The 15274-nt window shown below is 32.3% G+C and overlaps 1 protein-coding gene across 1 annotated transcript in view; it reads right to left on the bottom strand.

Moving 5' to 3' along the window:
- CEP89 (centrosomal protein 89) overlaps window positions 1-15274 on the bottom strand; it is a 153147-nt gene that overhangs the window by 114494 nt on the left and 23379 nt on the right. Inside the window, exons 6-7 of the mRNA XM_051979745.1 lie at window positions 11806-11831; window positions 10435-10489 (exon numbers count right to left, since the gene is read on the bottom strand). Of these exons, the coding sequence (XP_051835705.1) occupies window positions 10435-10489; window positions 11806-11831 (81 nt within the window). The remainder of the gene's footprint in view (window positions 1-10434; window positions 10490-11805; window positions 11832-15274) is intronic.

Genomic DNA, 15274 nt, shown 5'->3' with positions numbered 1-15274 from the left:
GGGTCAATGTTGAAAAATTATCCATGCATATGTTTTGAAAATAAAAAAGCTTTAAAAAAAATAAAATGATATGTGTTCTTCTATTAGGGTAATTGTAATAAATCAGAACTTAAAGCAAAATACATTTGCTATCTGGCATTAAGGCAATATGCTGATGGTGTGCTGCAGCCCTAGGGATTGCTATAACAGAAGCCTCAATAGCAGTAGATACCCCAATACTTTTTAAGAAACCCCAGGCCATCTAGCCTTGAGAACTGTAATGTAGGAATCTAGCTATTGGGAGTAAGGTGGCATAACCTTGGAAAATGTGTGAAGGAAAGGAAGTTGGGCCTGATATCTTTATTCCACTAAACTATCTTTGAAGGACTTCTAATTTGTCATCCAAAAGTCTGGGCTGCTAGCTTGCACTGGGACCCAAATAATAAGCACTTCTTAGTTTCAAGAACCCTGAGGTTGAAGGACTTTTCCTCCTCCTGAATAGGCATACTGGATAGAGCACACATAATGCTCATGAGTTGTCTTGACCCTGGGATCTTCCCTAACTCCTCTCTCACTCTCAAGACCCTGCCCTTACTTCCTCTCTTCCTTCCTGCCTCTGACTTTTAAGTAGTACCTCTTCACATTCAGGCCCTGCTAGACTCCTTTTTGTTAGCCTATATGCCTTTCAGATTTCATAAAATAAAGTGCTTCTTTTGGTCATGAAAATGCTTTTGTGAGTTTTTCACATTCTAAACTACTCTCCCAACTTAGTGCTTCATCACTAGGAAAATACATGATTAGGAAAACCTGAGTTCAAATCTATTTAGTCTCAGAAATGTATTTGCTATGGGATCTTAAATAAGATACTTCACTTCTGTTTATCCAGGTTCCTAATTAATAAAGGCGATAATACCACCTACTTCCCAGGGTTATGAGGATTAATTGACAGAACAATTGTAAAGCGTAACTGGCTAGTGTCTGGCCTATTATAAGCATTATATAAATGATTGTACATGAGAAAGGTCTTGAATGCAATCAATATAGAATGCCAAAAGAAATAAACTGGATGATTCTCTATGTAAGAAAATTTGGAAATACATTTGACTGAATTGATGTCATCTGACTGCTAATAAGCTTTGTTTCATGTTTTAAATATATGGTATTATATATATTATTGTGTTGCTAAAGTTTTTTTCTTATAATGGGAAACCATTATGTCAGAAATATTAGAAAAGTAATTTCTCTTTTCATATGGATGCTGTTAGATTATGAATTGAACTATTAAAAAAATGTGATTAAAAATGTTTGGAAATTGTTAAATATTTAAAGGAATATATTTTGTCCTAACATGGTCTTTTTGCCATTCCCAATAAGATCAGGAGTAAAGCAAGGCTGCCCACTATCACCATTACTATTCAACATTGTATTAGAAATGTTAGCTTTAGCAATAAGAGAAGAAAAAGAGATTAAAGGAATTAAAAGTAGGTCAGGAGGAAACCAAATTATCACTCTTTGCAGATGATATGATGGTATACTTAGAGAATCCCAGAGAAACAACTAAAAAAGTTACTAGAAACAATTCAAAACTTTAGCAAAGTTGCAGGATACAAAATAAATAGACATAAATCATGAGCATTTTTATGTATTACCAATAAAATCCAGTGGCAAAAGATATAAAAAGAAATTCCATTCAAAATAATTATCAATAGTATAAAATATTTGGGAATCTATCTGCCAATGGAAAGTCAGGAACTATATGACACAACTACAAAATACTTTCCACATAAATAAAGTCAGATCCAATCAGTTGGAAAAATATCAAGTGCTCATGGGTAGGCCAAGCAAAAAAATTAAAATACTACCTAAATTAATCTACTTATGTATTACCATACCAATCAAATTCCCAAGAAATTATTTTAGAGATCTAGAAAAAATAATAACAAAGTTCATCTGGAAGACCAAAAGGTCAAGAATTTCAAGGGAATTAATGAAAAAAAAATACTAATGAAGGTAGTCTAATTGTACCAAACCTAAAACTATATTATTATAAGGCAGCATTTGATACTGGCTAAAAAAGAGAGTAGTTGATCAGTGGAATAGGTTAGGATCACAGGACAACATAGTCAATAACTACAGCAATCTAGTATTCGACAAATCCAAAGACCCAACTTTAACAAAAACTGCTGGGAAAATTGGAAACTAGTATAGAAGAAATTAGGGCTTGACCCATACCTAATACCACATACCAAGATGAGATCTAAATGGGTACATGAGTTAGACATAAAGAGTGATATTATAAGCAAATAAGAACAGGATAATTTACCTCTCCTATCTGTGGAGAAGAAAGGAATTTGTGTTCAAAGAAGAACAGGAACACATAATTGAACACCAGATAGATAATTTTGATTATGTTAAGTTAAAATGTTTTTGTACAAACAAAACTAATGCAAATAAGATCAGATTGGAAGTAATAAATTGGGAAATCCATTTTTACATTTAAGGGTTCTGATGAAGGCCTCATTTCTAAAATATATAGAGAAGTGACTCAAATTTATAAGATTTCAAGCCATTCTCCAATTGATAAATGGTCAAAGGATATAAACAGATAATTTTCAGATGAAGAAAATAAAACCATTTCTAATCATAGGAGAAGGTGCTCTAACTCACCATTGATCAGAGAAATGCAAATTAAGACTACTCTGAGATACCACTACACACCTCTTAAATTGGCTAAGATGTCAAGAAAAGATAATGATGAATGTTGAAGGGGATGTGGAAAAATTGGGACACTAATACATTCTTGGTGGAACTGTGAATGGATCCAGACATTATGGATAGCAATTTGGAACTATGTTCAAAAAGTTATCAAACTGTGCATACCCTTTGACCCAGCACTGTTTCTACTGGTTTATATCCCAAAGAGATCTTAAAGGAAGGAAAGGGGCCTACATGTACAAAAATGTTTGTGGTAGCCCTTTTCATAGTGGCAAGAAACTAGAAACCAAGTGGTTGCCCATCAGTTGGAGAATACCATAAATTGTGATATATGAATGTTATGGAATATTATTGTTCTATAAGAAATGATCAGGATTATTTTAGAGAGGCCTGGAGAAACTTACAAACTGAGGCTAAGTGAAATGAGCAGAACCAGGATATCACTGTACATGGCAACAAGATTATACGACGATCAATTCTGATGAATGTGACTCTTTCCAACAATGAGATGACTAATGCCAGTTTCAATGATCTTATGACAAAGAGAGCCATCTATATCCAGAGAGGATTGTGGGACTATTCTCCCTCTTTTTCTTGTTTGCTTGCATCTTATTTTCCTACTCATTTACTTATTTTCCTACTCATTTACTTTTTTTAATCTAACTTTTATTGTGCAGCAAGAGAATTGTATAAATATGTTTATACATATTGGATTTAATATATATTTTAACATGTTTAACATATATTGGAGATGGGATGGGGGAAAGAAGGAGAAAATCTGAAACACAAGGCTATGCAAGGGTCAATGTTGTCAAATTATCTGTGCATATGTTTTGAAAATAAAAATAAAAATCTTTAAAAATAAAAAAAAGTTTCTTTTGGCTGTCACCTAGGAAAATTATGAAATTGTTAATAAAAAAAATGCAATGAATTTATATTTTGAGTCAATTTCATAACAGTAGACATTAGATTCAAAAATAGCATTTTTTCCTAAGGGATTTACAAATGGTCTGAATATTTAAGTTCAGAGATTTACAGCTATCTACATATTCATTGTATGTATAAGAATCCAGAATGTGATTATTCTTAATTTTAAAATGAAAGATAAGTTTAAGTTTCTGTATATTACTGTTTTTTTTGTTTTGTTTTTTTTTTGCTGAGGCTATTAGGGTTAAGTGACTTGCCCAGAGTCACACAGCTAAGACATATTAAGTGTCTGAAACCAAATTTGAACTCAGGTCCTCCTGACTTCAGGACTGATGCTCTATCCACTGTGCCACTTAACTACCCCTCTGTGCATTAATATTAGGGGATAGGAAAGCTCATTCTCCAAATAGTCCCTATTCCTTCATATCAGGTACAGAATTTGGGAAAAGATAGAAAGAATAAATGAATTTCTCTGAAATTTTGGGTGAATTATGGTTCCTAATTTGTTATTTTTATAGCTCTGCTGTTAATATATAAGATCCAAAAATTTGATTTCTAACAGTCTAATCTTGTTTCTCAAATTTTACTACTTCATTGATAGTCTTTGTCTTATCCTCCCTTTTTGAAAAGGTTATAATATATAAACTTCATGTCATCTTGAAGGAATGAGGTACTTTAAGGACTTGAACTGGAATGCTCTGCATCTGTTATCCTACCTTGAGCAGACCCTGTTCCCAATGTCCACAGACTTGTCTGTCTCTATCCTATAGTGATCTGGGCTAAAGTGTTTCGTTGTGATTTTTTTTTACTTAAATTTCCCCATTCAGATTAAATCTGGTGCATCTGTTTGGAGGAAGTTAATCAAAGAGATTGCTTCACTACTTCTGCCTCCTCAAAACTCATTCTTCTTGATCTCTTGGCAGCATTTGACCCTGCTATACACTGTCTTGCCCTGAATGCTGGTTCCTCTCTGGGTTTTCATTACACTATCACTCTTAATTTTCTTATTTACTCAATTTCAGGCCCAGCTGCTTTTCTATTTGCAGTGTCTATCCAATTGGATAAATTGATGGATGACTTTAGGAGTTGTCTATCCAACTATATGTTATCAAAGTCTGATCACATGTAGCCACAACACTCCTGAGTGCAGACCAATGTAATTCCTAGCTCTACTTAATGATTTTAATAATAAAAAGAAAAATGTAAACAGGCAGTGTTTTCAGTCAAAATACTGTCTACAGAAATCTTTATTATGGTTTAGTGGCCCATACTCCTATTTGAGTTTGATATCACTATGTCATGTGACTATCTCATCTTTTCCCAGCATACTTTTTTTGATGGTTTCTTTTATTCTTATGTCTCATTAAAGTCCTTCACTGGTTATACGCTGTAGCCTTCCCACAACCACCATTTGCTTTGTCCTTGCCTTCCATATGATATACATCCAAACTTTGGAGATAGTTTGTACTTTATGTCTTGCTCCCACTAAGTAACAACAACAGAATATTTGTATTAAAAAGATACACCTTTATTGTTACGGGAAGTCTGGGGTCATTAAAGAAACTTTACAATTTCCCAGAGGCAATTTTTCTTCCTTTTCAACTTCAGCCCTATTCCAGATAAATGTAAATGGATAGATACTGTCCCCAGACACTGTCTATCTCAGACAAACATAAGTATCATAATAATTTTGGGTATCTACTTTGTTTCCAGTTTTGCTACCACAAAATGTGCTGTTATAACTATTTTGGTGTATATGAGGCCTTCTTATCAATGATCAGCTAGGATATGTGGCTAACACTATAATACCTCAAAGTATATGGACATTTTAGTTTGGATAAATGCTAATTGCCTTCCAAAATAGCTGTATTAATTCACAGATCTGCCAAAATACATCACTGTGCCAACCTTTCCAACACTGACTATTTCATCTTTTGTCTTATTAGTCAATTTGCTGGCATCCCAAAATTCTAACACAGGATTCTGAACAAATTTTTGAAACTTAATTTGAAAGTTGAGACCACCCATGCAGTTTTTATGGGTTTTTGTAAATCTACTTCTATGAAGATTTGTAAACAAAAGATTGTCTATTTTTGAGAAAATACACTATACAGTTCTTATCATTTAAGATTTTATGTTAATTGTTGGATTGTTTCCAAACAGGATGCCAGGAAATTATCTCAATTTTTTAAATTCAAGTACAGAATTTTAAAATATTTTGAAGTCATATTTCCAAAATTGTGAATCTAATGCTAATAATTACTTCAGTGCATCTATGGTCTCATTATTTTGGGGAATGCTTTCCCAAGAGTATACGTCTTTTCAAATACTGTGATGTTTGGCCATGTTCTTCAATAAATCTTCTACAAGAAATGCTAGGACCTTTCCCTAGATCTCAACATTTTACTGATTTCAATACAGAACATTTATTATCCATCTGTTAATGTTAATTCATATTATATTCATATTATAATTCTTATTTACTCCACCTCCTTTTCCAATCACATAACAATCTGATAATAACTTTTATGTGTGGTTTATTATTTATAATATACTGCTATCACTTTTCCATTAACCTGGGGTGATCTGAACTTTTGATTCTTGGACAATGTAGTATTTTATTTCTCAAGAGTCATATATCATTGCTGGATGAACATTAGTGTTTTTTTTAAAAAAAGAAAAAAATTCTCATTTTTTTTCTTTTTGAACTGATTTTTCTTGTGCAGCATGATAATTGTGGAAATATGTATAGAAGAATTGTAATGTTTAACATATATTGGGGAGGAAGTAAATTGCTTAAATAGTCCCATTTCAGAAAAAGAAATAGAACAAGCTATTAATCAACTCCCTAAAAAAAAAAAAAAATCCCCGGGACCAGATAGATTTACATGTGAATTCTACCAAATATTCAAAGAACAATTAGCCCCAATGCTTTATAAACTATATGAAAAAATAGGGAATGAAGGACTCCTACCAAATTCCTTTTATGACATAGACCTGGTACTGATACCTAAACCAGGTAGGTTGAAAACAGAGAAAGAAAATTATAGACCAATCTCCCTAATGAATATTGATGCTAAAATCTTAAATAAGATAGTAGCAAAAAGACTACAGAAAATCATCCCCAGGATACACCACGATCAAGTAGGATTTATACCAGGAATGCAGGGCTGGTTCAATATTAGGAAAACTATCAGTATAATTGGCCATATTAATAATCAAATTAACAAAAACTATATGATCATCTCAATAGATGCAGAAAAAGCATTTGATAAAATCCAACATCCATTCCTATTAAAAACTCTTGAGAGTATAGGAATAAATGGACTTTTCCTTAAAATAATCAGTAGCATCTATTTAAAACCAGCAGTAAGCAACATATGTAACGGGGACAAACTGCAACCATTTCCAATAAGATCAGGAGTGAAACAAGGTTGCCCACTATCACCATCACTATTTAATATTGTATTAGAAATGCTAGCTTTGGCAATAAGAGTTGAGAAAGAGATTAAAGGAATAAGAATAGGCAATGAGGAAACCAAATTATCACTCTTTGCTGATGATATGATGGTATGCTTAGAGAACCCCAGAGATTCTACTAAAAAGTTATTAGAAACAATCCACACCTTCAGCAAAGTTGCAGGATACAAAATAAACCCACATAAGTCATCAGCATTCTTATATATCACTAACAAAACCCAACAGTTAGAGTTACAAAAAGAAATTCCATTTAAAGTAACTACTGATTGTATAAAATACTTAGGAATCTATCTGCCAAGGGAAAATCAGAAACTTTATGAGCAAAACTACAAAACACTTTCCACACAAATTAAGTCTGATCTAACCAACTGGAAAAATATTAAATGCTCTTGGATTGGGCGAGCAAATATAATAAAGATGACAATACTACCTAAATTAATCTATTTATTTAGCGCTATACCAATCAGACTCCCAAAAAACTACTTTGATGAACTAGAAAAAATAACAACAAAGTTCATATGGAAAAACAAAAGGTCAAGAATTTCAAGGGAATTAATGAAAAAAAAAATCAAATGAAGGTGGCCTAGCTGTACCAGATCTAAAATTATATTATAAAACAGCAGTTACTAAAACCATCTGGTATTGGCTAAGAAATAGACTAGTTGATCAATGGAATAGGTTAGGTTCAAAGGACAAAATAGCCAATAACTTTAATAATCTAGTGTTTGACAAATCCAAAGACCCCAGTTTTTGGGATAAGAATGCATTATTTGACAAAAATTGCTGGGAAAATTGGAAATTAGTATGGCAGAAACTAGGCATTGACCCTCACTTAACATCATACACCAAGATAAGGTCAAAATGGGTTCATGACCTAGGCATAAAAAATGAGATTATAAATAAATTGGAAGAGCATAGGATAGTTTTACCTCTCAGACCTGTGGAAAAGGGAGGAATTTATGACCAAAGAAGAACTAGAGATCACTATTGACCACAAAATAGAAAATTTTGATTATATCAAATTGAAAAGTTTTTGTACAAACAAAACAAATGCAGACAAGATTAGAAGGGAAACAATAAACTGGGAAAACATTTTTACAATCAAAGGTTCTGATAAAGGCCTCATTTCCAAAATATATAGAGAATTGACTCTAATTTATAAGAAATCAAACCATTCTCCAGTTGATAAATGGTCAAAGGATATGAACAGACAATTCTCAGATGAAGAAATTGAAACTATTTATAGCCATATGAAAATATGCTCCAAATCATTATTAATCAGAGAAATGCAAATTAAGACAACTTTGAGATACCATTACACACCTGTCAGATTGGCTAGAGTAACAGGGAAAGATAATGTAGAATGTTGGAGAGGATGTGGGAAAACAGGGACACTGATACATTGTTGATGGAATTGTGAACACATCCAGCCATTCTGGAGAGCAATTTGGAACTATGCTCAAAAAGTTATCAAATTGTGCATACCCTTTGATCCAGCAGTGTTTCTACTGAGCTTATACCCCAAAGAGATACTAAAGAAGGGAAAGGGACCTATATGTGCCAAAATGTTTGTGGCAGCTCTGTTTGTAGTGGCTAGAAGCTGGAAAATGAATGGATGTCCATCAATTGGAGAATGGTTGAGTAAATTGTGGTATATGAACGTTATGGAATATTATTGTTCTGTAAGGAATGACCAGCAGGATGAATACAGAGAGGACTGGCGAGATTTACATGAACTGATGCTAAGTGAAATGAGCAGAACCAGGAGATCATTATATACCTCAACAACGATACTGTTTGAGGATGTATTCTGATGGAAGTGGATCTCTTCGATAAAGAGAGCTAATTCAGTTTCAAGTGATCAAGGATGGACAGAAGCAGCTACACCCAAAGAAAGAAAACTGGGAAATGAATATAAATTGCTTGCATTTTTGTTTTTCTTCCCAGGTTATTTATACCTTCTGAATCCAATTCTGGTGCAACAAGAGAACGGTTCTGCACACATATATTGTATCTAGGATATATTGTAACCTATTCAACATGTAAAGGACTACTTGCCATCTGGGGGAGGGGGTGGAGGGAGGGAGGGGAAAAATAAGAATAGAAGTGAGTGCAAGAGATAATGCTGTAAAAAATTACCTTGGGATGGGTTCTATCAATAAAAAGTTATTTTAAAAAATAACATATATTGGATTATTTGCCATTTAGGGGAGAAGGTGGGGGAAGGAAGGAAGAAAAAAAATTGGAACACACGGTTTTGCAAGAGTAAATATTGAAAATCATGCATAGGCTAATTGTACACTATTTCAGAGTCCGATTCTTTTTGTACAGCAAAATAACTGTTTGGACATGTATACTTATTTTGTATTTAATTTATACTTTAACATATTTAATATGTATTGGTCAACCTGCCATCTGAGGACAGGGTGGAGGGAAGAAGGGGAAAAATTGGAACAAAAGGTTTGGCAATTGTCATTGCTATAAAATTACCCATGCATATAACTTCTAAATAAAAGACTATAATAAAAAAAATTTAAATAGGAAAAAAACTATGCATAGGTTTTGAAAATAAAAAGTTTAAAAAGAGATAGGATTTTGTTTCAAGAAGAAACCTAGGGTCATTAAAAAGGATAAATAATTTCCCAAAAGCAATACAGTTTACGTGATTCTGGCTTTAGTTCATTTTTGTCTGAAAGAGCCAAGATACCAACAAACTCTATTCACTCTCTACTCAACTATAATGCATATCACAATCTAGATAATAAGCATTCTTCATTTACTTGGCTTTTCCTGTATAGCTAGTTAGGTCAAATTGTTTTGCATAATTTTGATCTCATTTAGAAGGCCCTGCACAATCACAGGTCTTAATTCAATCAGCAAAATATCAACTACAAATAGGAGCCACTAAACCATGAGTCACATCATCTCAATTAATAACTGCTCAGTTAAAGAACTGCACATAATCTCTGGTATTATTTTTAAACATATCAATGGGCACATTATATTTTCAGATTTATGATGCAACACCAAAATCTGTCACAGGTACTGAAAATCCCCAATGAGTAGAAAGTAGAAAGTATCCCTCCCCCAAAGCAGCTCTAGCTATTTACCCTTGATATCTGGAATTTGAGCACACCCTACATGTAAACATTATCTTTCTTGATTGTGATAGAAGTCATACTAACCATTGCCTCTATTTTCCAATTTCAGGAAGTTCTGAGTATAGAAACATAAAATAATAAAAGAACATCTTACTTTAGGATAATCAAAATTACCCTTACAGATTTTTAAGTGTAAGATTTGCAATCATATTAATACTCAAATGGCAACTACCTGGAGATGGTGGAGGTTTTTCAAAAATTACATTTTCAGCAGATAATTTTTCATCCTGGGGGGGAATAGAGTAAAAAATTACATATAATATGTACATATACATTTAAAATCCTAATTTCTTCTGCAAAAGACAAAGAAGAATAATCATTAAAACATAAATTTCATTATTTACCACACATATTAGGATCAACTTTCCTCACTATTACTCTATTTGGTAACAGCTAATCTTATTTTTGTGAATTTTAATACACCATATTTCTGATAAAAAGAATTTCTGATCATAAAAAGAAATATTCCCATCAGTAAAAAGTAAGTACAACTCAAGTTTTCAGAGTTTTCTTTTCATCTGTAAGAGTCTCTAAAGAGTAGCTAGATACTCAGACCAAAATATCATGAGTGATTCTTCCAAAATAAGAACTCTAAATCTCTAGAGGTTACATTTTTAAACTAAATATTTCACTATCTGCTGTAAATTATAAAGCAAGGATGCAAAATGTCATCTTTACAGAAATACAATATTTCACACGAATGCTCAAAATTTCAACCACTGAAGTCTTAAGCAGATGTCTTTATATGACATAGAAGTGATGCTAGAATCTCAGAGGCTGTGAGTACAAGTTCTGAAAAATCTTACCAAACTGGGAGATTTTGGGCATGAACTGGCAAAAGACAGCTATCTGAAGACCAACAAAATTGAGTGCCAAGAAGCCCATTACATTTTGGTAATTTTTACCTCTGGTCACCACATAATGAATATTTTTGTCCAAAATAATTCACCTTTAGCAAGGTGTAAGAAGTGACAATCTGAATCAGACAGACCAATGAAACTGCATCTCTTTTGAAATACTAAAGGAAGAAGCGTCAACTCAAAAAATGGTGATGAAATTTTTTTTTCAAAATGTTTAGAACAGAACAGAACAGGCAAATTCATATTTAACTGCATTTAAAACAGGATCAACAACTAGTAAATAGAAACTTTAGAATTTTAATAATCTTTTTCATTAGTAATATTCTTTGCAAAGGTATTATGCTCCTAGTTTTTACTACAAAGTTTTTCTGAAAATAAACTCATTTAAAAACAGTAGCATATGATTAGTACTGCTGAGTAAATGATAAGTAGAAATATTTCCAAATTTAAAATTACAATTCTCATTACAGCTATATATTCATCATGTAGAATGAGTTAATCATTTCTAATTTGAAATAATTGTCCTTCCTTCATGAAAATTAGAGAAAATTGAATTTCTTAATGTTATGAAGGCAATGAAATCAGACTCTCTGATATCAATCATATATTCCTTCAAGGTATAATAATGATTATAGTAAGAAGTTAATTAATAGTTTTAAAAATGATTTAAATAATAGCCTTACCTTTAAATTTTGAAGAGGATGGTTACCTTTTGACAAAAAAAAAATATAACTTTTAAGAACAAAAAATAAATTTTATTATCAAAAAACAATACTGAATCACATCTCCACAGAGTTAGCAGCACTTTTTAAACATGTTTATTTTGAATCCTGCTAATTCAGGAAAGGTTATAAACAATATGATGAAGAACTCTGAATATGTGAACTCCTACCAATGAAGATATTAACTCATTTATGACCAAGTCGATAGGTCCATTGGATTGTCTAAGGTACACAAAAGTTTAATGATTTTTGCAGGGTCATATAATTAATGTAAAAGACATATGAACAGAGGTCTCGCATACAAGAACTCAACTTCTGTTACACTGCCTCCTATTTATTTAAACTGATAACATAAAATATTCAAAATGAGTTTCAAAATCATAGAATCTTAGAGATAATATAGTAATCATCTTAGTTTTATGAAGAAGAAAAGTCAGGACCAGAGAAAGGATTTGTTTGAGATTATAGAGCCAGTCAGTGGCCAACATGGCATGAAATTCCTTTCCAATGCTCTTTGCACTGCCTCAAGATGTCTCTTATTTCTAATTATAAGTGGACTTATTTTATATTTTAGATTTAACAGCAACTGTGCAAAGATCCTATAGACTTGTTTTTTTAACTTAATATAGGGTTTTTTCTATCCCATTCCTTAAATTCCATATTTGAAAAAACTAATTACAAGTGAACTCTTCTTTTTTTTCTAAGTATTAACTTGAAATGCTCATGATCTCAAGCTTACTTAGAAAATTCTTGAATACACCATCAATGAACTACAATCCTTAAAGGTTAATATAAACAGTTCCTAAGGACTAGCAGCACAGTTTGGCTTCATAGGGCCCCAAAAGAAACAATCTAAGACTTTAGATAGTAATGAAATAATAAAAACAACAAAAATAATAATAATTTGTGCTTACATAGCCCTTTAACACATGCCCTAGAAGATAAGTGTTATTATTATCCTCATTTTACAGCTGAGAAAACCTCATTTACAGTCAAATAGAGGTTAAGTGATTTGAACTCAGATCTTAACTCCAACAGCAAGGATCTATACCCTGGGTCACCTAACTGCCTCAGTTGTCAGACTTTCAGAACTAGATGGAATTTTCTTTTTCTTTTTAAAAAATTTTTTGCTGAGGCAATTGGGGTCACACAACTAGTTAGTGTTAAGTGTCTGAGGTCAAATTTGAACTCAGGTCCTCCTGACTTCAGGGCTGGTGCTGTATCCACTGTGCAACTAGCTGTCCCACTAGATGGAATTTTCAAAACTGTTTAGTTTAATCCATTATGAAGGCAGGAATTACTCTACTCTATCCTCTCTAAAATGTGGGTTTCTTACACATATATTTCTTCAATTCAATTTTTTTAAGCTCCAAAGAACTTTTTCTAAAGGTAGGGCACTAAGTTTAGTAAATGCAAAGAAAAAAAAAAGGCAGACCCATCCATACAATGAAAGAGCTTACATTGTACCAAGAGAACAGCTAAGTAAAATCAAGATAATTTAAAAAACAGAGTGCATGATCCCCTGGGAATAATAAAGAAGGCTCTGTAAGGCACCAATAAGGAAGTGTCATCTGAGTTTTAGAAGGAAGGTAAGAATTCTGAGACAAAGCAGTCGAGAATGTATTCGAGGAATGGAAAATAAGTAAAAAGCACAGCACATATTAGGAAGTAGAAGACTAGAAAAATAAGTGGGAGCCAAATTGTTAAAGACTTAAATATCAGGCTGGAACTGTCTTTTATGCTAGAAGTAATAAAGAATCATTGAGAGTTTTTGAGCAGGACAATGACATGCTCAGATCTTGCCTCAGTGAAGATAATTTTGGCAACAATGTGTATGAATGGTCATTCCTGGAAATGGAAAGACTAATTAGGCTGTTACACTAATGGAAGCAAGAGATGATGGTCAAAACTGCACTGGTGAAAAGGAAAATGAAGAAAAAGGACAGACCCAAGCAGATGTTCTTCTTGATATCTAGGTCTCTGTGAAAGCCTTAAGAACTATGATTCATATAATGACCAATTATAGCTCCAAAAAGTTAATGATCTTGCTGTCTCATCTCTGATGTCTTGAAAATTTTAGCTCACTTTAATTTAATTATTGATTTGTTTTAACTAACAAAAATCTATTTTATTTTTTTTTTTTTTATTTGACTCTAATCCCCAGACCACTGGGAAAAAAAACAACCTCAAAACACCTTTAACAAATATGCACAATCAAGCAAATTCCTGCCCTATGATCTCTTAGTCACAATCCTCTGTTCCAGTGATCATGTTCAGACTGATTTTATCTGCTTATTATTAAAAAGCTAATCTTGTCTGAAGATTTTGTGGTATCTCTAATCACTACAACTATGCTTGATGTAATTTCTCTGTAGAATCTTGAGATTTCATTTTTCCTACTGTATCAGAGTAATAAAGGTACAATAACATAACAGCAAGAATGTACAATTATCAACTATGAAAGACTTGGTTCTCAGTAATTCAGTGATCCAAAGCAATCTCAATAGACTTAGGACAGAAAATGCCATTTGCATCCAGAAAAAGAACTAAGGAGACTGAATGTAAATCAACACATGCTATGGTCACTTTTTTTTCTCTCTCCCCCCCATGATTTATTCCTTTTGCTCTGACTTTTCTCTCCCAACATAATTCATAAAAACAATGTGTATTAAAAATAAACTAAAAAAAAAGTTGACCTCCTCAAGGGCAAGACCTATCTTTTTGCCTTCTTTGCATCACATGCTCCTTGAGCATAGCAAGTATTAATAAATGCTTACAGACTATCTAAAAACGTATTAAATTTGAATTATAAAAAAATAGGTAACAACCACCAAGACATATATATTGAGGAAAACTGTATATAACAAAGCTTACAGTTTTAAATGTAATTCCCTAATTTTTATTTCTTTGTGTATGTAAATGTTTATCTTTATTGAAGTTTCTAATCAAAAAAATTTTTTTAAAGAAAAATCATGTCAAACTACTTTATTTCATTTTTTGATAAAATTAAACCAAACTCATAGCCATATAATCTAGACTTTAGCAAAGTATTTGATTAAGCCTTATATACTATTCTTGTGGACAAGATGGACAGCTGTTAAACAATAGTGAAATCAAACATATTCAAACTGGTTGAATGACAACACTCCCAAAATAATCACGATTACTAATTTGACATCAATTTAGGAAGATATATCAAGATTCTGTTTGGCCCTGGGATATTTAACATTTTTAATTAATGACTTGGTTAAAGGCACTGATAGTATATGTCTATTTATCAAATTCTGGAATGACAAAGTTTGAGAAGGAATAATTATAAAAACAGATTATAGAATATGTATACAAAAGCATTGACAAGGTAGAATCAAAGGCTAAATTTAATACACTACAATTTACAAGAGAGAAAACTGAAACACTGTATTTTGGTTCA

Source organism: Antechinus flavipes, chromosome 2 (genome assembly GCF_016432865.1).
Source record: "Antechinus flavipes isolate AdamAnt ecotype Samford, QLD, Australia chromosome 2, AdamAnt_v2, whole genome shotgun sequence".
Taxonomy (NCBI): Eukaryota; Metazoa; Chordata; class Mammalia; order Dasyuromorphia; family Dasyuridae; genus Antechinus; species Antechinus flavipes.
This window is presented reverse-complemented; position numbering and strand designations above follow the sequence as displayed.